The 25060-nt window shown below is 44.5% G+C and overlaps 1 protein-coding gene across 1 annotated transcript in view; it reads left to right on the top strand.

Annotated features, from left to right (window-relative positions):
• The first annotated feature begins 247 nt into the window (after positions 1–247).
• Positions 248–25060, top strand: part of C1QL4 (complement C1q like 4) — a 28441-nt gene continuing 3628 nt past the window's right edge. The window contains exon 1 of the mRNA XM_044449564.1: positions 248–811. Within this exon, the coding sequence (XP_044305499.1) occupies positions 248–811 (564 nt within the window). The remainder of the gene's footprint in view (positions 812–25060) is intronic.

Here is a 25060-nt window from a genome sequence, read left to right as displayed (position 1 = left end):
TAGCAGAGCTGGGCAACTTGGGACGGAGTTTGCCTTACCCTTCAACAAGTGCTTCCTTTCCAAAGGACACAGCATCACAGTGGAGCATCACTCAAAGCGAACTCAAGCCGGGACCTCCATCCGGGTGATTGTGGACCCCAGAGAAACATCCACCATTACCTCCAAAAGTGAAGACGATTTCTTAACCCTGGCCGCCTCCAGGCTGAGCCGGAAAAAAAGGGTCATTGGGGCCGCCATTGGGGTGGCCATGGTGCTGGTTCTCCTGGTGGCCATCCCCTTGCTGGTGCACAGCTCCAAAACCACTTCCCACTATGAGATGCTGGGCAGCTGCCGGATGGTGTGTGACCCCTACACACCCCAAACCCACGGGGCAGCTTCGGCAGAGGCAAGCCAGGAGTTGGCCGTCATCTCACCGCCTCCTTACATCTCTGGAGGGAAAGGAGACCCGGGCAGGAGAGGCAAGTCTGGAATCCGCGGGCCACCAGGGCCACCAGGGCCACCAGGGCCCAGAGGGCCAGCCGGAGAGCCAGGGAGGCCTGGACCCCCGGGCCCGCCTGGTCCGGGGCCTGGGGGTTACATCCCATCCTTCTACAGCCCTAAGATCGCCTTTTATGCAGGACTGAAGAAACCACACGAAGGGTACGAGATCCTACGCTTTGATGACGTGGTGACCAATGTGGGGAACTACTATGAACCGTCCAGTGGCAAGTTCACCTGCCCTCTCCCTGGCATCTACTTCTTCACCTACCATGTGCTCATGCGTGGTGGCGATGGCACCAGCATGTGGGCAGACCTGATGAAAAATGGGCAGGTAAGGTGATGCTCCCTCCTACCCTCTAAGCCGGCCTTCCTGAGGCCATCCTCTGCTTGTTTCTCTCTCTCTGCAGATATGCCTGTGTCCCCTCCCATGCTGCATGCAAGCCACACCCTTTCACTTTTCCTAGCCAACCTACCAAAACTGCCCTCTGTTTCTTCCCATTTCAACTGCAAACAGAAGGGCCAATTTCATCTACAATTTCATCTACATTCACAGTATCACTTCTAGACTCTCTGGTGACTGTGCCCCACTTCCCCTACTGCTCCCCATTCTACCTGACTAAACATCTGGCCCCTCCCACTTCAATTACTAACCACACCCACCCTTGTTAACTCCTCCCCTTTAATGCCCTTGCTCCACCCACTCACCTTTAAATTAATTCACCGCGTATCTCTTACCCCTTGCATGCAAATACATAGCAACAGGTCCCCAAACTTGGCAATTCCTAAATTTTCTATTTGTAAAGAACCTTCTCAGTAATGTGCTTGGGCCATATCCCATCTAATTCAGGGACAGACAGTGAAATCCTACACATGTATACTCAAAGTTTCATTGAGTTCAATGGGGCTTCTTTCCAGGTGGAAGTATGTGTAGGATCGCAGTATGAATTAGTAGTTTTTCAGAAAGACCAAGCAGGTAGCCTTTACTCAGAGTTAGAAGGGGGTGATAATTCCTCTAACTACAGAGTACTTTTGAGCTAAAACAACAATTCTGTGCAGTTATTACTTCCCAGGCAGGCTTTCTATTAATTTAAACAATACCAGTATATCAGTATTACAAAGCTTTACATGATTTATTCATCAGAGGCACCACAGAGTTTTTAAAATAACCCTGTCTTTATAAACAGTCATTGATTCTAATATAAAGTGTTCTCGGAGGAAAAGAGAGAGAGAGAGAGAAGGCTTAAATGAAAAATGCATATCAGGTACCATTTCCCACTGAGATTCATTTAACATCTCTTCTCCCATTAAAAAAAAAGAAAAGAAATCCCTTTAGATTTGCAGTCTAGCATTGCTGTCAGTCAAATAATTTTTCCTTGAATTGGAAAAAGCCTTGGGATCCAAATACCTGCCCCTCCTCTTCATGCTTTGAAGTGGTTGTTCTTTTTTCTCTCTCTCTCTCTTTAAGTAAGGTTTTTGAAATTTGTGGATATAATAAAAAGCAACTGACTATATGGAAAACAATTCTATTCACAATTTTAGGATGGCAGAGAGCCTCAGTTCATAAAGGATCAGAGCAAGCTTAACGAATTGTGATTTCCATGTACATATATCTCTAGTTTGGGCAGGAGGGGCAGCTGTTTCCTTTTAAATATTGCTTATGTGAACCCAGTAAGAAACTTTACTTCACAATGTTATAACTAAACAAATACGACCTGCCAGCTTGCAGTGAAAACTGAAATGCCAACTTTGCACAACATCACATCCACCAGCCAGAGCAGCACTCTCCTAAATTCCCCTAAATCCTGTATCTCTAGTTAGTGAAGTTTGATAGGATTTGCACGGATCATGAAAGAGGAAGTAGAATCTATCCGATTTCTGAGAATTATGTGAATGGAGCTTATGAGACTGTAAGTAAATAAGTCAAAGATATAAAATCATTTTTTCCTTCTAATTATGCAATAGTGGGTGAACTTTAAGTTTACTATAATAAAATTATAAGAGGCATTCATTGAATGATGCATTTAGTAAAGTTATGCATGTTCTCATTCTAAAATGCTTGCTTAACAAAATATATAATTGTACTATGCATGAGTATTTTATCACATATTGAAATTGCCACTGCATATCTTTATTTTCTAAAAATATTACAAATAAATATGTGTTTACCTAGTTTCTTATACACACATATATTAACATAGTGCAATGGATGCCAGTATGTACTGGAACATAAAGTAGCATTTTATTACCCAAGATCTATAATGAGCATAATACTAAATACACAAACATGTTTAATTTATATGTTAAATGCTAAATAATCACACACACATATCTGCATTATAACCATGAAGTATTCAGTGATGTGAAGTTGCTGTACTGAGAAAGTGAGTCTTATATTTTATCCTTTGCATATAGAATGTCTCATGGGCTGATTTTAATTCTATATTGAGCAGTAAATATATAGTTATCTAGAGATAATATCTTTATAACCACTGTTATCTACATAATACATAACTTGCCTAGTCATCACGCACACACACCTCATACTGAGAGAGAGAGAGAGAGATTTTAATATACACATAGGTATGTTACTCTTGCCAATTGGTGTGAGTAAACATGATTTACTTTATACATAAATATCTGTAAGATGAAATGTCTGCACGAAGAGATGCTCACTAAAATCCTGATTCACCACAGGGTTATGAACCTGAAAAGGAGGGGTTATTTTTAAAAATGCCAAATGAATGCCACATGTGGACCAATTATTTCAGTATCCTCTTGCATGCAAAAGGAATCCCCCCCCCCACAAAAGCATTTTTCTGCACTTCAAAAACATCTCCGTATTGTTTTACTTCTTCAGTTAGCTTTCAATAAACCAGCTTACATGACCTTTGCCTCATCTTTATATTTATTAGCAACCATTCTGAAGCTGCAGGTAGCTGGAAAGTTTTCAAGAAACTCCCATCTTCAATTTATTAAATTGAATAAATAAATTGTTAGAAAATAGTCACTCAATTCTCATTTTATTTCATAAGTCCCAAAGGCAGGAGTTCAGTGCTATTCATTGGAAGAGGGCTTTCAAATAAAATTTTACATGCTCTTTTTTAAGTGCCTGCCCAGGTTACCCAATTATTAAATGGATAAGGTTAAACTAGACATGTCTCATCTCAGCTTTTCCTGCATGATAAAATAAATAAGCCATTTATCTGAAGTTTTAAAAATGCATCCCTGTTATCCTTCAACAAGCCACCCATTCTAATAAAAACAGTATCTCAGGAGAAAGTAACTGTCAGCTCTCTTCAGTGAATCAATATGCATATTTGCATATTGATCCAGCAAAATGCTTTGGAAAACACTACAATTAAAAATTTTAAATGGTGCATGTGTGTTATATGTACACACACTGTTTTACACCCTATGGATGGAACACAGCTCAACATGTGCAGTATCCGTAATGGGTGAGTTTGTCCTAGTGGCATCTTGGCATGTAGGGCAGAACTGGGCTCTACAGAGTTAAACTGCTCCATAAGTGATTTGGGCCTGCTTTCTGAACATATCTAAGAAAGCACGTGCTGCTAATTTCATCCTTCCATTGTTCTAACTAAAACCTACTTGATAAACTAGAATAGGTTATTTTTGTCAGTTTTGCCATGAAACTGGCCAAAATAATCTATTTTAACTGTGCCAGGTGTGGGGGGTCCGCAACACAATGAATCTTGCCCCACTGATCTTAAACCAATTATATTTGGGGGAGTTCCATTTGCCCCTCATTGTGTTGATTGTAGTTGTTTTGTTGGCTTGTTATTGTGTAACACAGCCAATTTCACATTGCCCTTCAGTGATTTTAATGTTATATCACTGTTCTATCTCCCTTGCCACTAAAAACAAAAACAAGAAACCCCACCGACTATTAATTAACTGTAATATTTGGATAGTAAAAGTATTCTCAAGCATAAGTTCTAAGTTTTTTCCTCACTGGTGCACAAGTAGAAAACTCCATGGATTGGGACACTGACTTCTTTTAATCTGAATCTTTTCCTCCTCTCCTCCAGGTAGTGCTTGGTATGACTTGTGCTTCATAATGCTTTATTTTTTCCTCTCTTCCCCTCCCCTCCAAGACTAGAATAAAGATCTTCCTCTCCTTAAATAGCAGTATAGATTGTAATTGGAAAATGAACATTGGAATAAAAGGGTTAACTCCCCCTACCACTCCACACACATACGCGCACGATACTTTAAAATAGATTAGACACCTTCACAATTTGTGCTTGGCGAACAGGAACAATTGCCTGTTTATTAAATAATAAATAGTGGGAAGGATAGAAACTGACATGGCACCTGGCAATATTGGTTCAGTCAATTCATCCCCTGAGACCTGTTTGCAGTCAATTTGTCAGCAAGGACCTTTCTTTTTTTTAGTTTTAATACCAAAATACCGCCTGTCAATTGAGATCAGGAGCGAGCAATAGCCATATCTTTACCTTTACTCCCTGCCCAATAAAGCGGCCTTCTCTCCGCACTCCTCTTACTCCTTTCTTAAATTTATGTAGTTTATTTTACCAGGAAATTAAAATAGAAAGATCACTGCAGGACTGATGTATAATTTGCAGCTGCCACTATAAATCCAGCAGCAATTTGAGCAAGGATGGGAGGGGGGGCAGGTTGGGGGGGGAATGCAATCTGAAAACAGCACAATGAGACCTCACAACACACACACACACACACACACACACCTGCAAACTGTCCAAAAACATTGTCACAGATGCCAGACGGAGTGAAACATGTTCAGACCTTTATTTGTCTGCATCTCTGAATTTAGTTTCAGCCTACCCCATTCTTAGCCCAGAGTTAAGCGAGGTACAAATTAAGCCTAGGTTCACTAGGATTTAGCACCAGAACCAGTGCGTATGTGCCTGCGTGAAGTCAGGGCTCAGTGCTGCAACATGGGCTAGGATCTGGAACCAAGCACCTTGCCTTTTTCTCCCTTATGTTCATACTGCCAGATGCTAACACCTGGCCTTTAGGGAACAAAAGCTTCAAAAACCAGAAAGCATAACTCTTAGGCAAACTTAGGCAAAGAGTCACCAAGGCACAGATTACTCCAGAAATTAATAGGAAATGTATAGAAATAGCTATTGAGTGGTATAAAATGTAATGAATAAATAACTCAGTGGGAGAGTGCATGCTCTGGATGCAGAAGGTCTTAGGTTTAACCTTCTCTATCTCTGGATAACACGGGGTGGTCAATGTAAGCAATGCTGGTCTAGAGGGCCCAACAGTCTGACTGATTGAAAATAGTTGGACCGATTAAAATCAGCATGATTTTCAGCTCTCCATTAGTTGCCCCAATCCGTTTCCTCATTGCAACACCCCCAATAACTCTCCTACAATAATATCCGTAGAAGTTCACTACGAGAGTGATTCATGCAACTAGTATGTGAATGAGGCCAGTAAGCTTTTGGCTGGCATTGAAAACTGACTGGAAATTCCTATCCCTTTGATGCAGGGTAAGAACTGCACACACACACCCCATTTTGGAAGGATCCAGATGGCTTTTCTTCCTTGGCACTGTTCTATTGGCTGGGAGAAGTACAGCATCACCTCTCTCCCAGTCAGACCCTGGAGCGCTCCCAAGTAGATCAGACTGGCTCTTGCCTTCCTTGGCCAGTCGCTCTCAATATCCATCAATTTGTCAGTCCCAAATTCCACACACAGGGACATCTTCTTGGCTTCTGTCCCTGGGCTTCATGCATGTTTAGAGTTTGCCTTTGTTTTATTTCTGCTCAGCCTCACTTACAAATTTTATATCCACTTCTAGAATGCTGTGAATAATAGACAATGTCAGGTATGGTTTAAAGATGGATGATCAAAGTAGTCCAAGGTTTAAACCTGCCTGGCTACTTGAATCCAGCAGATCTTCCCTTTAATGTCAGATGCAAGGCCCCCGGATCTGGGCATTCTGCATGTGCCTAGATGAACTCTGCTCTTTAATTTGTCTCCAAGCACTGACCACAGAGGCTAGGTCTTGGACCAAATTAAGTCTTTAGATCCATGCAACTCAGAGTCTGGTTTCATTGGCCGAAGGAATAGTGTGACTCACTCTTCCAGAACAGTGAAAAGCTTCCATGTGATCAGCAACGATTGCCACAGTAGGACCTGCTGGGATCTGGACCCCTGCCTTTGGCTGTAGACAGGTGTCCATACTGACAGAACTAATTGGCAACTAGCAGAGGGGAGACGGGGATTAAACAGGCCATGGAGAATTAGTCCTCCACAGTCCCCTTAGACTGGGCCCCTGTCAGGGTCATGGGTGTCAGCGGCTTGCACAGCTGTGCCAGTTCTGTGGACAAACAGAGGAGTCAGCTGTCATTCGAGCATCTTTTAGCAGCTAGGAATCATTACATGTTAAAAGAGAAAGGGCAACACATAAAATTCCACAAGGGCAGCCTGAAAGGCATGGTTTCCCATTTAAAAATATTTTTAAAACCCTAGGAATAGAACTACAAATGTTGCCTTTTTTTCTTGATAAGTTTTTTGATCTCGTGACATTAAAATTCAACAGGTAAAGTCATCCCACTGCTGTTTCTTTGTGCCCAGGAAAGCTTTGTTTGTTTTGCTTTCTCTTTGTTGTAGAGTTTTTAAGGGCACAGAAGCTCTGCCCGAAAAGGAGATGGGGAGATGGTAATCCTATTCTTTTTTAATAATAACTGTATCCCGTACTTTCCCCAAGTAACTCAGGATTCCATGCGTCATTTTATCTGCATAATCACCATGCAAGGTACCCAATAGTAGGTCATCCAATTTCTGTGCTCAGCAGGTCTGTGACCAGCTCCCCATGGTCTAAGCCCAGCTCTTAGTCATCCGCAGCTCTTGCTCAATATTTCAGGGACCATCCTGGTGATTAAAATACCTCAATGATCATCTTCCTTTAGGAGTTGCCCATGTGATTAAAAGGCATGATGCAGTGGCAAATTTAGTTGCAGAAAACCCAGGCTTAATTATATCCCGCCTTTCTGTGGAGTTTGTTTGGGCAAGCCACTTACTTGCAAGGTTCTAATGAGGGTAAGCAGGAGAATTTTTAAGCATTTTAAAATGTTCACAGAAAAGTTCTCTAGAAATCATCACTAAGGAAACAGAAAGTGCTGCAGGAGTTAGAACTCTGGTAGAAGAGGGGGCTCTTACATGCCTAAGCTTGTTCTCATACCAGTAGCATTACTAGAAGAATGTGGGCACAAACAAATGACAACTGGTATGATGCCCCCAATTTAAATTGCATCGAGTTGTCATGGATGACCAGAGATAATTTTAATGAAGAGACTAAACTCCCCAATTTAAGCTTCTGGGACACCAGTTCTGATATTCAATGGTGCATATACACCTTCAGAGCCTCCACTCAGAAGACGCACACATAAAAATGTTGGTATAATAGAAGCCAGCAAAAGCCTAAGGAGGACATGGGAACCCATGCTTAAAAGCAATTCTTAATAACGGCACGTTTCTCGGCAAGACTAAGAGCTTCTTCCCAAAGGACCTGAACTTTGCTTCATGGGCCAAAAAAATCAGAAATGCAGAAACTGAGGTACAGAAGCAGCAGCTGAGAGAGTCAGTGAAGCTTGCATAGTTAGCAGTTCTGACTCTGTTAGGACTGCAAAAATGCTCCTGCAAACTCCTAACTGCCACAGACACCTCTTGCCTCCTGCCACCCCCTTTCCCCAGCTTTACCACAACACTGGGCCTTTCCCCCCTGCCTGTATTTAAGGAAAACACAAGATGTGGGCTACAAAATGGTGGTTACAAACTACCTCACTTGAATGCTTTCCTAAGCATCAGTTCCCAAGACTTGGACCAGATCTACACCAAGCTGTTATTGCAGTACTTTATCATCTGAGTAATTCCCACAGCACATGACACTGCTCATTTTCTGTCCCCACCACATTGCCCTTTTCCCTTTTTCCAGCATATTCATAACCGGCTTTATTCTGACTTTTCTACTTCTTACATTTCAGTTATGCGAGTGTTTCCCCTTTTCTAGTGGTTTTCAGATTCATACTCAGATGAGAGTACTGGAACCCTACACACCCATTCACCTAACACACTCACTTAAACCAGCCTTCCACAGCCTTGGGCGCTCCAGATGTTTTGGGCTGCGACTCGTAGCATTCTCAGCTGTTGGCCATGCCGGCTGGGGCTGATAGGATCTGAAATACAAAGAAGCTGCAAGGCACCAGCTTGGGGAAGGCAGTATTAAACTCAGGTCCTCTTTCAGAGTAAATATTGCCATCCAGCCCAGCCAGATCTGCCCTACCCTGATACATGCTAAACTCCAAATTGTACTGCCCATCAGAAGATGAAGGATACGATCCTCCTTTCCATTGTATTTATATTGCATCCCCCCATTCCCACTCCCCTCCGTGCCTCATTTTAATTGAAATCTGCCCTCAGGAGTATTCTCTCAAGTCTCTGTCCTTCACTCAGGGTGTATGTGAGAAGCACTAGAGGAATTATGGTCAGTTCATCAACAGACAGCAATTCCTTTTGACTTCTCTCCAGAGTCATTTATAAAACACACATACATTCCTGGGTGCTGCGCTGCTCACAAACACGCTGTCATAAACACCCTCATCGAATGCAGCCCTGCCAGCTCTGGCTGTGATCCTGTCAGCTCATCCAAGCTTAACTGCCTCCCGAATTGGACAGGTGGTGCTGAGGAGTCCATGGGTGATCAGCAGGGGGCGCTCTCCCTTGCTGGCAGCAGGGGCTTGGACACTCTGAGGATTCTCAGAGCTCCAGGGGTCCAGGGCAAATCCCTGCTGTTCTCTGACCACCATACTGATGACCAAGAGAGTCCCCTACTTTAATGCCTTCTGGCGGTTCAGAAGTCACTAGACCCCAGTGGAGAGTCAGGTGCATCTCTGTGTCAGAGGATCCATCAAAGAAAGCTCATTCTTAAAGTTTTGAAACGGGAAAACGTCCCTTCTTAAGTGACTCCCACACCTCTGGCAGCCAAACAAAATGCCATTCGTATTAAGATTTCATTTGTTTTATAAATCCGATCTCTGCAAGAAGTTCAAGGATATTTGCAAAGAAACAGGAAGATGCAGTACAGACGGTACCTGGAGCAAAATGTTGCAATGTATTCTCATCTCCTGCTAGCCTGACAGCCAGACAGCTGTGCCTTCAACCAGTGGGCTAACCCATTCCCCCACCCATTTCCTGTTTCCGTTTCCAGCTGTCAAAGTTCTACCTACCTTGCATGCCCTGCCCTTGTTGGGCTGTTCTTGCCCTGTAGGGTTGTGGGATTATAAAAGATCTTTTGTACTTTCAAAACAATGATGCTCCTGCAAGCACACCAAGACCACCCTCTTGTTTCCTAGTTTTGGTTCCATGCCTGCCAGCATTCCGCATATGGATTTACTATAAGAAGGAGTGATGTGCCATTAAGTTCCTTTCTTTTCCTCCTACAGATTTAGGTATCTATGTTGTTCTCCCCAATCCTTCGCTTTCCAACCTGCAATTAACATTTTAACATATTTGCTCCATGAGAACACACACATTCCATAGTCTTCTCTCTGCATATCCCCTCCTACTTTCTCCTCATGTTTCTCAAAAGCTGTATTAGGCAAGGCAGATCCCTTCACATCACTCCCTCTAATAGCAAAGTCAGTTCAGTGCCAACAGGATGGCAGCCAAGTGGGACATGGAGAAACAAATATGGAGGAATTCACATACAGTACTTCAGTAGAAAAGATAAATTCTGGAGATCTGTAAAAATGCAGTAGCAAAACAAACAAGCAAACAAAATAAAAAAGCAAAGGAAGGACAGAAGGATGGAAGGAATCATTCTACCCCAAGGGATGTTAACATGTTAAAAAGCCACAGAAATTCAGTGCTAGTTGGAGAAGAGTCACAGAATATAGAGGGAGGAAATGGAGTGGCTTGCTTGCGTTCGTTACAGTTTAAAGCAGCAGGGATAGGGAAACCGTTTGCGTGCCGTGAGCAACCCCATTTGGAATGATGAATGGCGCAAGAAGGCAGCTCACTCAGCTGGTCAAGCCAAGCACCTCCTTTGCATGCTGCTTGTAGGAGGCTCTTAATTGGCGTTAATCCAACATATATGCTCTTAATCTCAGAATTAAGATCCTAGCATGACAAGAGGGGCATTTCCTTTTCTACTGTTCTGCAACATAGCCTCCAGGTGGCACTATGGTACAGCAGAATAGTTCAAAGACTCTAGAAGAAATGGGGCTTTCTTTCACTTTTACAATTACAGGCCACATTTTTCCTGCTCCAAAAAAACACTGCTGAAAGTGCTGGTTAGACACAGAAGGGCCAAAGAAACATCAGGGTCACATTGCCATCTAAAGAAACTATAAACAATTATGAGCAGAAAATGACAAGCATATCAGTGCTTTATGAGAAAAGCCTTGATTGGATTGGTGAGCAATGTGCAAAAGGTCCAAGTACTGGCCAACTCCACAAGTTTGTGTACGATTTGTTATCCAGAGTAGTACAAACAACACACAATTCAGGATCCCTGCTGTGATTAGAGAGAACAGCAAGGATCCCTACAAGGGCTGGGGGAACAGGGTAGGGATCATGAAAATCAAAATCACTCCCTCTCAAGGAATCCAAAGGGGCTGCACAGACAAGATGACGAACTGGATAAGGCTGGAGATTCCCCATTCTGGTTTACAGTATCCTGCAGGAAAATGTACCCCAGTGGCTGGAACTAGGGAAGGATACGCTGCAAACATTTGCTGCAGATCACACTCATCTATATCCTATTTGCATCTTGATTTGTCCAAATGAGGAAGACTAAAGTGGTAAATTGTGGTGGCCGGGGGTGGGGGTACCAACCAGAGCCAGCTGGGTTACCAGCAAAGACCAGAGATTGCAAAGCCTCTCTGGCCAAGAGGCGGAGAAAGCAGGAGAAGCAAGACACTCAGATCAACAGTGGGTCCTTGGCAAGTGTCCAACAATGTGAGCCTCTGATGACAGTCATACATTCTCCTCCATATGAAACTGCATGTAAGGGAGAAATGTTTTAGCCTGTACTTCTCATTTAGAAGCCAGTTTTCTAGGTAAAAAAAGGTTGTCGTTCTGTGGAAAGCCATCCATTTATGTGCTCCTCCATACCACTGAGGCAGTGATTGATTTTTTGCACGGGAATAACTCCCCTTCCCCATGCAATGGAAACACAGGTTTGCTATCTGCATAGAACTAAGCCATTGGATGCTACAGCTGTTCCATTTTAGCGATCAGGAGCTGCAAGCCCCCAGCACCACCAATCTCTCCTTAACCCACCTCCCATGCAGATTCCCAGCATTCCCAGGCTACCTCTCCCCCACACAGCCGCTTCTCTGTTCCCCACTTTGCAGCCACGCAGATTCTCAGGCGGCATCTTCCTTGCAGCTTGTCCCATTCTAAAGGGTTGAAATGGCTCTCCCAAAGGAGAGCCTTCAAGTAGCATAGCTGGCACTGGAGAACCTCCCCCTTTTCCCTTTGGCCCCACCCATCCCTGGCACTCAATCCTCAGGAGCTTTTGATCCAACAGACCGAAATAGGTTTGGCTCCACTTGGCTAACAGGACTTTGAGAGATGGGTCGGTCTGTTGCTGCACAGAAGTGTGCTGCCCTGTGGAGAACGCCTTCTTTCAGCCAGCTTTGCCAGTCTAGGTGTTCAGGACACGGTATTGTTGTGGAACACAGTGAAGGTGCAAGAGCACGTAATGCTGAATTACGGTAGTGTATTGTATGTATATGCTGCTGTATAAAGTTGAGCAGTCTCTGCCCCAAGTACCTGGTGCAGGAGTGCTGAGGGAGGCAGGGATGGCACAAGAGGCTCTCCTGCCTGAGGCAGAGCAACGAGTAGCAGCCGCCATGGGCGTCAGGCGCCCTTATGTCAAGATGCACAGGATCCTTGAACTTGTGCAGAATGGCCCATCACTCAAATACATACTTTGCCTGGTTCGGTTCTTAGCATCACCAGGTAGGGGAGGAAAGGATCTCACCTGAAGCCCAGTGAGTCCCTGGCAGTATTGGGCTACTAGACTGATGGATGGTTTGGTCCAGTACAAGGCAGTTTCCTGTGCTCCTGCCATTTTATAGCCGAGCAAACCATTTGTCTTGCTATGGCTCCTGCCTCCTCTTCCCATCAGGCCACAGGCATGGATCCTCAAAAGCCAAACAGCTGAGGCAGAGCCAGAAATAAATACACCCCCGGCCTTTGCTCATCTACCCACACGGATTTGCTTGTGCGGCCTGATCCTACCCATGTGGTGGAGGCTTAGGAGAAATGGCTGGAGCAGCTGTTCCCCCCAGCACAGCCTCTGAAGGGACAGTCCTGAGCCTGTGAGCAAAGCCGGGAAAGCAGCATGTGCTGGGCCTTTCTTCACATCCATGCCAGTTCCACCTGTGTTTGTGCATATTATCGGAGGGGTCTGCTTTCTCCGAGGCTGGTGTTGGGTGTGCAAGGACAGGTTTGTGATCCAGCAGTGCAGCCCAGGGTGTGAACTCCATTAAACAGGTGTGCCTGTATTTGAAGAGCAAGAAGTAGGTGCAACACTCAAATACTGATGCCTCAGTTCAGTTGTTTGTGCACATCGGTATTTCCTGGCAGTGTCTTAAATAACTCAGGAGGAACCAAAGCCAGGCAAAAAATGCCTTTCCGCCCATTTTAAGTTGGAGAGGTCAAGCAATATCCACTGCAGTTCTGCCTCTCAGGGTGCTTCCTTATGCTGTAGCCTTTCTCTGACACACGTTGGAGTGAGACAAAATGGTGCCTTGGAGGTGACAGTGGGGTGAGAGGGGTGTTGCAGTGGATTTTAAGTCTATTTCACAAAGGCAGCAGAGCTAATTCCCCAAGCAGCCACCTGGGAAGACCCGCCACCAAGACAACGCAGCAGACTCCCCATCAAATCCTGCCCCACACCCAAAGGCTGCTACCCCATATTTATGGCACCAGCATAAGCCTCCTATGGCAGGTTTATCCCTGTCCTTGCTGAAACAGGCAGCATTTCATCTCGCCCGGTGACAGCTTGATCCGTGTAAGAGCTCACTCTATTGCCAGAGATTTGTTTGGAGAGGCCCAATGCTGGCCTCTTTTGATCTGTCTATCTAGGACATTTATTACCTGGACACGGTCACTATAGCGTCTGAATACTTCACATCATTGACATATCTGTCCTACAGACACACACTGCAGCAGAGCACAGAGAAACAGGAAACTGCAGCATGAGGGCTGTGGCTGACAGCTTTGACCCTTCAGATGTCTAGGCACATGGTCCAGTTGTTCCATGTGCAAAAGGCTGAAGACCGGCACCCACCCAGATTATTCTAAAACCATCCCCACTAAAGTACTTCTAAACGAACCTGCACAGGATCCAGAAGCACCAGAAGTTAACCTCCGAGCTTGGGTGCATCAGCAGCTGTGCCTCCCACAGTTCATGTGGGCCTGTGTATAGATTACTGGTGACAGATACACTGATTCAGAGCCACCTCTTCAGTTTGTCTCCTGTCTTTTCAAAGTACCATTGTGTCTGGGGAAGGAGAAACTGAAGTGGACGAAAACAACCTCTTGACTGGAGGACAGGATTACCCTTCTTCCGCACGGTGTGCCATGGCTCACTTGCCTGAGTGATTGCCAGTGCAAGGCCATACTGTACCTCCTCTGTGCCCACATGTTCAAAATCACTTTGAGCATGATGTGTGTGTGCGTTAAATAAACAGAACCACCACGTCACTGTGGCACAGACTGCAGTTTGTCTGGTGGTGGTGAGATGATTCTGCATCAAGAAAAAAAGATTGACAAGCTGCCCTCCTGCAGGGCTTTCAAATGAGATAATTCCAGTTCTAATGTCCAGAACACCCTGGTGGATTCTGGTTCCTCTGACAAGTATAATTGCCCCTGGTGCTGAACTGAAGTATGCAACTACTGGTCTCTGAGGACAGGCTGTTTGCATCCTGTTCAGCGATTTCCTTGAAGAAAATTTGCTTTTTAAGTGGAATCCTATGTATGTTTAAACAGAAAAAAATTCTACAACTTGGGGAATGCTGGGAGTTGTAGAACATTTCTTCTGTTTAAACATACATTGAACATACATTCCAGGGGAAATGGGTATTATGCACAGGGACTTCAGGGGTTGCTGGCAGGAGGAAGCAAGCAAGAAACCAAAGAGGCAGGTAGGTTAATTTTAAGGGTCACTACCACACTAGATAACTCGGGGAGCAAAACCAGTGTTTTCCTTTCCAGAGTGAATGAAAAGTCTACAGTTTTAAAAAGTTTATTACAAATTTGTCTGTTTAACATTTTCAGATTTATTAAATATCCCTTTTTAAATAAATAATGCCTTTTAATATGAAATCTGACATGAACATAACTATACATGTTTAAATGTAACATTTTAAAACTGAATTGATGACCTTCAATGAAGCACATTATGAATAAGCCCTCTTGACTAATACTCTCTTTGAAGTCATTAGTCCTTTCCTGTAGAAAGGAGTGGGGGCTAAATACAGCCAACCTGCAATGTATCATTTACCAGCATATACAGAAACACAGTTCTGCCTGGAATCCAGCAGCTCCAGATTATGGAGGGTCCTGGGTAACTTGCTAGTCTTGCTTTGTGTCTCTGCATGACAAAACACGGAGAACCAAACAGAGATTTCTAACCATCATCATTACTCCTCTTGGGTTGGATCCAGCCTCACTCACACTCAGTAGACCTACCGAAATCATCAGAAGTAAACTAGTTCTGATTAATGTCTATTTATTTCAGTGTATCTACTGTATTTTGGATCTATCCAAATTTCTCTAAGTAATTGTGTAGTGCTCAGGGCACGTGTACAAAGGTTTTGGATTATGCCCACAGGATGTACAAAACTTCTATTTTGTTGCAAACCAATTTGTTTTTATTGTAGCAGCAGCCAATGACCATGCATGCTTTAAAATAATTGATTTAAAACTGGTCTTTTCCCCTGCTGCAAACTAAATTGCTTTGATTTAAACCAATGTGCCTTGCCCTTGATCACAGGCACAAATCCACTAGCTAACCAACTACATTCCAGCACTGGTGTGAGCGGTTGTAAAGAGAGGCAGTGTGTGCACTCTGCGTCTGCATAGCCATTCAGATGGATTCCACTTTCTGCCCTTTGCAGGTGACTAATCATTCCCAGTGTCTGTCTGTTCTATTCCAATACATGCTTTTTAACCCAACCTCAGCCAAGGATGTCATATCTTTAGATCAGGATAATCCCACAGAAAGGTTAAAAACCACAACATCCTCCCACTTTGGACTCTGAAAATGTTAGCCAGAGTCTCATGCAGCTGTTTTATATATTTTGTGTAATTTAAAATACTCATAAATGTTATTACAAAGACGATGGGGTTGGCTTCCTCTTTTCCTCTTTTAATTTTCATGGTGGAAAAAGAAGGTGGTTCAGTCAGAAGAAGGAGGCAAATGTCCTGCGAATGTCATGTCTTCTTGTTGGCTTGTGTGACAGAAAGCCTGGACAGGTGTGGATGCAGGTGTGTATAACACACTGGTCTGTGCTAGCCCCTGGATATGAGCAGCTTGGCAAAAAGCTGTGTTGAAAGCAAGTGTGGGAAACCACCAGTATTACTGAAAATTTATAATGCAAATATAATTAAACAGAATTAACACAACATGCCCTAATTGCACATCATATAATTTAACAGAGCAGTGGGATGGAATCACTGATCTGCCTGCACAACATTTCCCAAGCTACCCAAACCCATCCGTTTTACTGAAAACTTTAACCTTCACTCCTCAGAACACACACACACACACTTCATGGGTAGTGCAAAGAAGACATAAGGGAAGCAGACAAAGCATACCATTCTATACCAAATAAATAAATAAAATCAGCTTCATTTTTTTAAAAGAGGAGAGCCAGCTTTTCTCATCCAAACTACATTTACTTTTTTTGAACAGAGCAAGGATTCCCATCAAGGACAGGAATTCTGCAGCTTCGTATTAGTTATGCTATTTCAGTCATGGGTAACAAAGAATCTGGATTCCTTTCTTAGACAGGCAACAACAAAAAGTTAATGCACTTTGATTATCTACAACTGGTTTCCTCTCTAAGATCCCCACTCCAGGAAAAAAAAAAATCCTCTTCCTTGGCTTCCAGCCCAGTACCATGTCCTTTTGTCCTAGACTTCCAAGAACCTCTTCAATGGCCAGGTCATCTCTTCATTCCCGTGGTCCCTTCTGCATTTACAATACTGTTGTCTGCTCTTCATCAGTCCTGTCTTAACCCTGCCACACCCAGTTTCCCAATACTCTGTTGCTATCTGTATTTGTTAATTAATTAGTTAATATTATACTATCAACTTCACTTATTTATATTTTTATAAGTTAATTCTGTTACAACAGTAACAATATATATGTTATATATGAAACACTGCATGACAGGTGTTTGCAAATTATACGAGGGGCGTTCAATGTATTCTCAGTATTGGGTTGACTTGTTATTGATGTGGGTAATTTAATTATTTCATTAGCTAATGACACTATCTGAGGGTATACATGCAAAATTTCAAGTGTGATCATTAGTTCCCTAGTAATCCTCAGTGAAAGACGACCATGATGACTGACGTGACAATGTTGAAGAAAATCGAGCGCTACGCTGTAATTAAGTTCCTTACAATACAGGGAAAAAGTCAAAAATCATTCATGAAGAGATGGTGGCCATTTTCTTGGACTCTGCACCTTCATTATCTCCTGTTCAAAAGTGGTCAAGTGAATTTGACTTTCTCTGTCATTTTTAGAGGAAGCATTGAAGACGACCTTTGCTCGGGTGGGCCAGTTACAGCCACTACGAAAGAAAATGTGAAAAAAATTGAGAAACTTGTATTGGAAGATGCCCAAATAAAAATCAAAATGTAAGCAGAGATGACAACCCTATCTGTTGGAACCATATTTACTATTTTTCATGACCATCTTAACCTTTCCAAGGTCTGTGCAAGATGGGTGCTGCGAATGCTCATGGCGCCTCAGAAACAAGTGCGAATCAAGTGCTAGGGAGTTTTTAGAGCTCTGTGGTGAAGATCCATCTAGTATTTTCGATCGGATTGTTACTGGCAATGAAACTTGGGTTCATCACTATGACCCTGAAAGTAAGCAGGAGTCCATGCAGTGGCATAAAAATGGTTCTGACCTGCCGAAGAAATTCAAAGTCACTCCACTGGCCGGAAAAATCATGGCCACAGTGTTTTGGGACTCAAAGGGAATTTTATTGACCAAGTACATGAAAAATGGTGAAACCATAAACGCAGCATGTTACACAACCACTCTGTGTCATTTAAGAGAAGCAATTAAAGAAAAAAGGCGGGGAAAACTGACCGCAGGTGTGTTGCTTCTTCACGACAACGCGCCCGTTCACACAGCACATGTTTCGAAGGCTGCTGTGCGAGACTGTGGTTTTGAAGAAATAAACCACCCACCCTATAGCCCAGATCTGGCCCCCCAGTGACTACTACCTATTCCCTAATTTAAAAAAAGATCTTCGTGGAAAGTGATTTTCTGACAATGAAGACCTCAAGGCGGCAATTAATGCACATTTTTTAGACAAGGAGGAAGGGTATTTTTTACAGGGAATTGAAAAGTTAATTTCTAGATGTAATAAGTGTATTGAAGTTATGGGGGATTACACTGAAAAATAAAAATCATTTCAATTTATTATTCCTTTTTCTTCATGCTGATACCGAGAATACATTGAATGCCCCTCGTAAACACAATAAAATAGAACAACAGGATACTTCATTAAAAATACCTCAAAAAACAAAGCCACCACAGCAAAATAGCCATAAAACATGAGTTGGAGCAGTCAAACTTGAGTTTTCAAACAAAAGTTAAATAAATAGGGTTTGTCTGGGGGTTTTTTTTTACCTATTTACAGAAAACCAGCAGGATGGAGTTTGATAGAATTTGCCTTATCTCACATCAGGTCCTTGATCCATCTAGCCTAGCATTGTTGACACTGGCTGGCAGCAGCTGCTTGAAGTTCCAGCCCTACCAGGAGATGCCAAAGGTTGAAGCAGGGACCCCCTGCATGCAAAGCAAGGGCTCCGCCACTGAGCCATAGCCCCACCAGGTAGTACAGATGTCTCCTGGGAAATCTTACTCTGTAGGCCACTGGAGAAAAGGTAATGCCATCCTAGAAGATGGGCTGTAAAACATAGTTGCACCCACTTCATGCTGGAGCCTCCCTTTGAAGATGCTTTGTTCGTGAACAGCATCCTGGGGGGCTGAAATGTTCTCTGACTGGTGTGATTCATTTTCTAGTATCAAATTGGTGCCATGACGGATCTGTATGTCCCATGCAGAAGTGCATTGCACACATTAACAGAAATGTCTGGAATATTTCTCCATGAAACTTGGGCTCAGAGAAATCATCTGATTTTTGCCAAAGTCCAAAAGAAATTATTTGGAATCTGAACGGGGTAGAGCACTTTAAACCAGCTCTATTTGTCTGCACAGGTATCTGCAGGCAATTTTCCTTCAAGATATATTCTAATGAGGCTTTCAACAATAAACCGCCAAACTACCCATCACTGTTGACAGACGTTAGCAGGAATTAGTCCATACCAAAGGAATCTATACGTAAAAGGACACTATTACTCGTTTGCATGACACATCAAACCATAGTGGGTGTCAAGCCATCATGGTATGCTGGGTCTCGCAAACCTGGATTGATTCTATCAGGGTGGCTTGTTTGAGGTTAATAAGCCATCCTGGCAACCCTTGGGTTGTTGTATGTATGATAAGTTGTCATATCATCATGGTTACTGAGAAGTGGCTAGCAAGTACTGACAGTCCTGGTACCTGGGGGCAGCTAACACTGGCTTGTTGCTGCTGCCCCCACCAGGATCATGAGCCATGGTCCTCCCCGCACCCCGCCGCTTCTTCCTCCCCTCCCCTCAGAGACAGCCATTTTTGGGTTTACAGCAGGCTTTTACAATCCTCATTTTTGACAACCACTAACCACCCCTTTGACATGCCCAGGTAGTTCCTTGGAGGGCCTGTCTATGCTTGCAAACCATTCGCAATTGTACCCTATAATGTGTGCAGATGTATTGGCCTTTCACAAGAGTGCACTTACAGAGACCCAGGACTGTGCAGACTTGTGTGGGCTACGTTCGGAGAGGTACCACCGTGCAGCATGTACCAACCCTGGACGCATATCTAGACAGACTCCCAACAGAATCCTCTCCCTTTGGTTTGCTTTGACAGCTGTCAAAAAATGAGCTGTCAAGTCAAACCAAAGGTGCAAGGGATCTGTGCCTGTGAAAATAGTATGGTGGCATTAATACTCCGTTTGTAACAAACTCCTCTTCTAGGGGAGGGAAGACTCCACTGCCCTAAGGGTCCTCTCTCTTATATTCATTCCCAAGACTCTCACTGCTCAGGAACACTAATTTTTTTTAAGGAAAAAATCACTCAGATTTGCTGCAATCTGGACTCCACAGTTGATACTGTTCCAGTACGGGAAGTGTCCAGAGCTCCGTCTGGTCCATCTTTAATGGATGAGTTTCAGTTATCGCGGCCTGATGATGTGGACAAGGTGCTTGGGATGGTATGTCCTACCACCTGTCTTCTTGACCCTTGCCCTTCCTGGCTACTGAAGGAGGCCAGTTATGGGATTGGTTCCTGGGTCCAGGAGGCTATTAATCGCTCACTGAGGGAGGGCCGGGTCCCAGCCCCCTTGAAGGAGGCTGTGATCCAGCCTGTCCTGAAGGGGGCATCCCAGAGGTGGCCACTAACTTTAGACCAGTGGCCAATATTCCATTTTTGGGCAAGGTGTTAGAGCAGGTGGTGGCAGGACAACTTCAGGCACTCTTGGATGAAACTGATTATATGGATCCATTTCAGTCTGGTACTGAAATAACAGTACCCAGTTATGGTACTGAATCTGCCTTGGTTGCCCTGTATGATGACCTGTGTAGGGAGAGGGACAGAGGGAGTGTGTCTCTGTTGGTTCTCCTGGACCTCTCAGCAGCTTTCAATACCATCAACCATGGTATTCTTCTTGATAGGCTGGCTGACTTGGGAATAGGAGGCACTGCTTTGCAGTGGTTCCACTCCTATTTGGTGGCTGATTCCAGATGGTGGTGCTGGGGGACTTTGGCTCTGCGCCATGGCAGTTTTGCCATGAAGTTCTGCAGGGCTCTATTTTGTCCCCCATGCTATTTAACATCTACATGAAACCGCTGGGAGAGGTCATCAGGAGGTTTGAACTGCGGAGTCATCAGTATGCTGGTGACACCCAGCTCTATCTCTCATTTACATCTGCTCCAGGTGAGGCGGTGGCTGTACTGAACCAATGCCTGGCCGAGGTAATGGGCTGGATGAGGGCCAATAAACTGAGCCTCAATCCAGATAAGACAGAGGTCCTGTTGGTGTGCAGTGCAGGTCTCCAGGTGGGTGGTTTTGACCCAGTTCTGGATGGGGTAGCACTCCCTCTAAAGGACAGGGTCCACAGCTTGGGGGTACTCCTTGACCCAGAGCTGTCACTGGAGTTCCAGGTGGCGGTGGTGGCAAGGAGTGCTTTCCTACAACTTCGACTGATCCATCAGCTGCGTCCTTACCTGGATGAGCACTCCCTAGCAACAGTGATACATGCTCTGGTAACTTCCCGCTTGGATTACTGCAACGCGCGCTATGTGGGGCTGCCCTTGAAAATGGTCCAGATACTTCAGCTGGTACAGAACAGAGCTGCCAGGCTGCTAACGGGGACCGGCCGTTATGTTCACATAACGGCCAGTCCTCTATCAGCTTCACTGGCTCCCGGTTGAAGTCTGGGCCCAATTCAAGGTGCTGGTTTTAACCTATAAAGCTTGGGACCAGGATACCTGAAGGAGCGCCTCTTCCCTTACATGCCCTCACAACCCTTAAGATCTGTGGGAGAGGCTTTGCTCTGGGAGCCCTCTTTAAAGGAGATAAAAAGAACAACTCTCTGGAGCAGGGCCTTCTCTGCAGTGGGACCCAGATTATGGAATGTGCCCCCTGGAGAGGTGCACCTGGCACCGAGTCTATATCCTTTTCAGTACCAAGTTAAAACCTTTTTATTTAATGGCTATTTTAAAAATTAACTTTATAATTAACAGTCACTTTTGTGTTTTTTGTTTTTATATAATCTTACTGAATTTGTTATCTTATCTAATTTGTTATTATTACTGCCTATTGGACCCTTGCCCATCTTGGCTACTTAACAATGCCAAACACGGGATAGGGACCTGGATCCTGGAGGCTGTCAATGCCTCTCTGAGGCATGGCCGGGTACCTGCCACTGTAAAGGAGGTGGTAGTCCGACCAGTCCTAAAGAAGGCATCCCTGGATCCAGAGATGGCCACCAATTACAGACCGGTGGCCAACATCCCGTTTTTGGGCAAGGTGTTGGAGCGGGTGGTGGCGGGACAACTCCAAGCACTCTTGAATGAAACTGATTATCTAGACCCATTTCAGTCCAGCTTCAGACCCAGGTACGGTACTGAATCTGCCTTGGTCGCCCTGTACAATGACCTGTGCAGGGAGAAGGACAGGGGGAGTGCGTCCCTGTTGGTCCTCCTGGACCTCTCAGTGGCTTTCGATACCATCGACCATGGTATCCTTCTGGATAGGCTAGCGGGACTGGGGGCTGGAGGCACTGCCCTGCAGTGGATCCGCTCCTATCTCAATGACCGATTCCAGAAGGTGTTGCTGGGGGACTATGGCTCTGTGCTTATACTTATAAGCTTATATATACTTATACATATATATACACACACACACACTCACACACTTATATACTGCGGAGTCATCAGTATGCTGGTGACATCCAGCTCTATCTCTCATTTACACCTGCTCCAGGTGAGGCGGTGGCTGTACTGAACCTGTGCCTGGCTGAGGTAATGGGCTGGATGAGGGCCAATAAACCGAAGCTCAATCCAGACAAGACGGAGGTCTTGTTGGTAGGCGGTTTGGGCTTCGGGGAAGGGGACTTTGACCTTGTCCTGAATGGGGTTGCACTCCCTCTGAAGGACAAGGTCCGCAGCTTGGGAGTGCTCCTTGATCCAGAGCTTTCGCTGGAAGCTCAAGTAACAGCGGTGGCGAGGAGTGCTTTCTTTCAGCTTCGGCTGATTCACCAGCTGCGCCGTTACCTGGAGAAGGACTGCCTGGTGACAGTGACTCATGCATTGGTAACTTCCCAACTAGACTTCTGTAACCTGCTCTATGTGGGGCTGCCGTTGAAGACGGTCCAGATACTTCAGTTGGTGCAAAACAGAGCTGCCAGGTTGCTGACGGGGACTGGGCATTGTGTTCACATAACTCCAGTCCTCCGTCAGCTTCATTGGCTCCCCATTGAAGTCCGGGCCCAATTCAGGGTGTTGGTTATCACCTATAAAGCCCTTAACGGCTTGGGTCCTGGTTACCTAAAGGAGCACTTACGTCCATATGTGCCCTCCCGCCCCTTGAGATCGGTGGCAGAGGCCCTTCTCCGGGAGCCCTCCATGAAGGACATTAGGAGGGTGAGTACCTGGAGGAGGGCCTTCTCTGTGGTGGTGCCCAACCTATGGAATGCGCTCCCCAGAGAGGTCCGCCTGGCGCCGTCGTTATTTGCTTTTCGGCGCCAGGCCAAGACCTTTTTATTTAAATGGCATTTTAATTGTTGATTTTATTTACTGATTTTAACAACTTTGGCCAGGATGTCTCCAATTGCATTTTATCGTATTAATGATATTTATTTATTTGTAAGCCGCCCCGAGGCTTAGGCAAATGGGGCGGCGTATAAGTCCGCTAAATAAATAAATAAATAACACGTAAAAGTAAGGCCACCCTTTTTAAAAGAAACCACTGTTTTGACAGCTAGCATATTGCGCTTTGAAAAAAAAAATGAGGAGCCCTATCCAAAAGAATAAAAGTTTTGGAAGCTGACCGCAGGGATGGCTCATTCTTTTCCATGTTTAGAATAATTAGAGTCTTGAAACAAGTAGGAAAGTGAGAGAACCCTTAGGGCAGTGCAGCATCACCCCAGAAAAATTGAGGATCTTGCCTCAAGGGGGATGTACATGCCACCATTTGCTTCTTGCAAGCATGGATCACTTGTATTTTGGTTTGGCTTGGCCGCTGTCAAAATAAACCAAAGTGTGGGGGAGGTTATTGCGAACCTCTCTGGGACAATATCCAGCACCGATATTTGATGAATCTTGGAAGCAGGTACCTCCCTGGACATTGCCCCAGTGAGCCTGCCCCTTTTCAGATGTCTGTAAATACTTGGGCGCACTCCTGTGAAAGTCCAAAATAGTTTTTTAAAAATACTGTGTGAAAACATTTGTGTACATTAGGCAATTCAGAACAAAACTTTAAATTGGTTTGCAATGAAGGACAGCCCCTCCAAGGTGCCACACGTGAAGGGGTTGTCACTTATTGTCAAAATGGGGATTGTAAAAGCTGACTGTCAAACCAGAGATTACAATCTCCAGGAAGAAAAGGGGAAAGGGGGAAAAAAGCCTCAGCGAGCTGAAAACATTTTGTAAATACAGTGGAAACGGGAAGACCAGCCAGTCCTGCTGTTATCTCTCCTGCAATATCCAGGAATGACTGAGGAAGAAAGAGGCGGATAGAGAGGGCAAACAACCCACCGTGATCTGATTGTCTCTTGGCCACACTATGGGTGGTTCACCCAACAGCCTTCCCACCCTGGCTTCTTGTGGGCATCTCTGTCAAGTGAATTTGTCTGATGTCTCATAGCATCTGCTTCTTACCTATAGAAGAGGAGGACTAAAAAGATCTGGGTCCGTGTGTTTGGGTATAGATGCCCAACAACTTCTGCTGATTTGCAGTTTTTCTAAACTGCCTTTCCATAAGTAACTAAAACACTATACAGCAAAATAATAACATGATTAAAATTAAAAACAAAGTCCTATTAAAACATGAACCCAGCAGAAACAATTTAAAATGCTAAAATAAAAAGATACTTCTTCACCACTTTTGAAAAATCTGAGAGAGAAGGGTTGGGGGACAATCCTAGTTCTTGAGGGAGCACATCCCATGGTCTCAGAGAGCAATGCAAAAGAAGGCCTTTCATGCATGCACAACAAAAGACCCTCTGCAAGCCACAGTGCCCCCCAGGAGGCCTTTCCTGCTGATCCTAGAGCAAGTTCACAGCAAGACAGGTGGTCTCTTAAGCAGCCATGCCTTCAGCTGCTTAGGGCTTTACAATTTAAAACCAATACCTCGACTCTGAGCTGTACGAAGTAGGAAGATGAAACTTTATCTGCAGGCAGTTATAGAGGAGCAATCTGATTTGCACAAGGATACCACCCAAATTCCTAAGAACCAGTTCAGTTCAGCCCTCAGAGTTATAAAGTACATCACTCTTCAAGATATCAGTGGTTACAGCTTTACAGGCAGCTACATAGAGAAGGCTAAAAGCAGCCCCGGCTATCACAAAGGGCTCAGCTGCAAGTATCGGACTCACCTGCAAAAACTCAGGAATGCCACAGACCTGTGGCAATGGGTTCCAGTTCCAATGACATCTCCCTAGTAGGGAAAAACCTTAGTGCATTGGGGCCGGTTGCA

Source organism: Varanus komodoensis, unplaced genomic scaffold (genome assembly GCF_004798865.1).
Source record: "Varanus komodoensis strain SLA01 unplaced genomic scaffold, ASM479886v1 scaffold59_1, whole genome shotgun sequence".
Taxonomy (NCBI): domain Eukaryota; kingdom Metazoa; phylum Chordata; class Lepidosauria; order Squamata; family Varanidae; genus Varanus; species Varanus komodoensis.
Note: the sequence above shows the minus strand (reverse complement) of the source record. Positions and strands in the feature narration are given on the sequence as shown.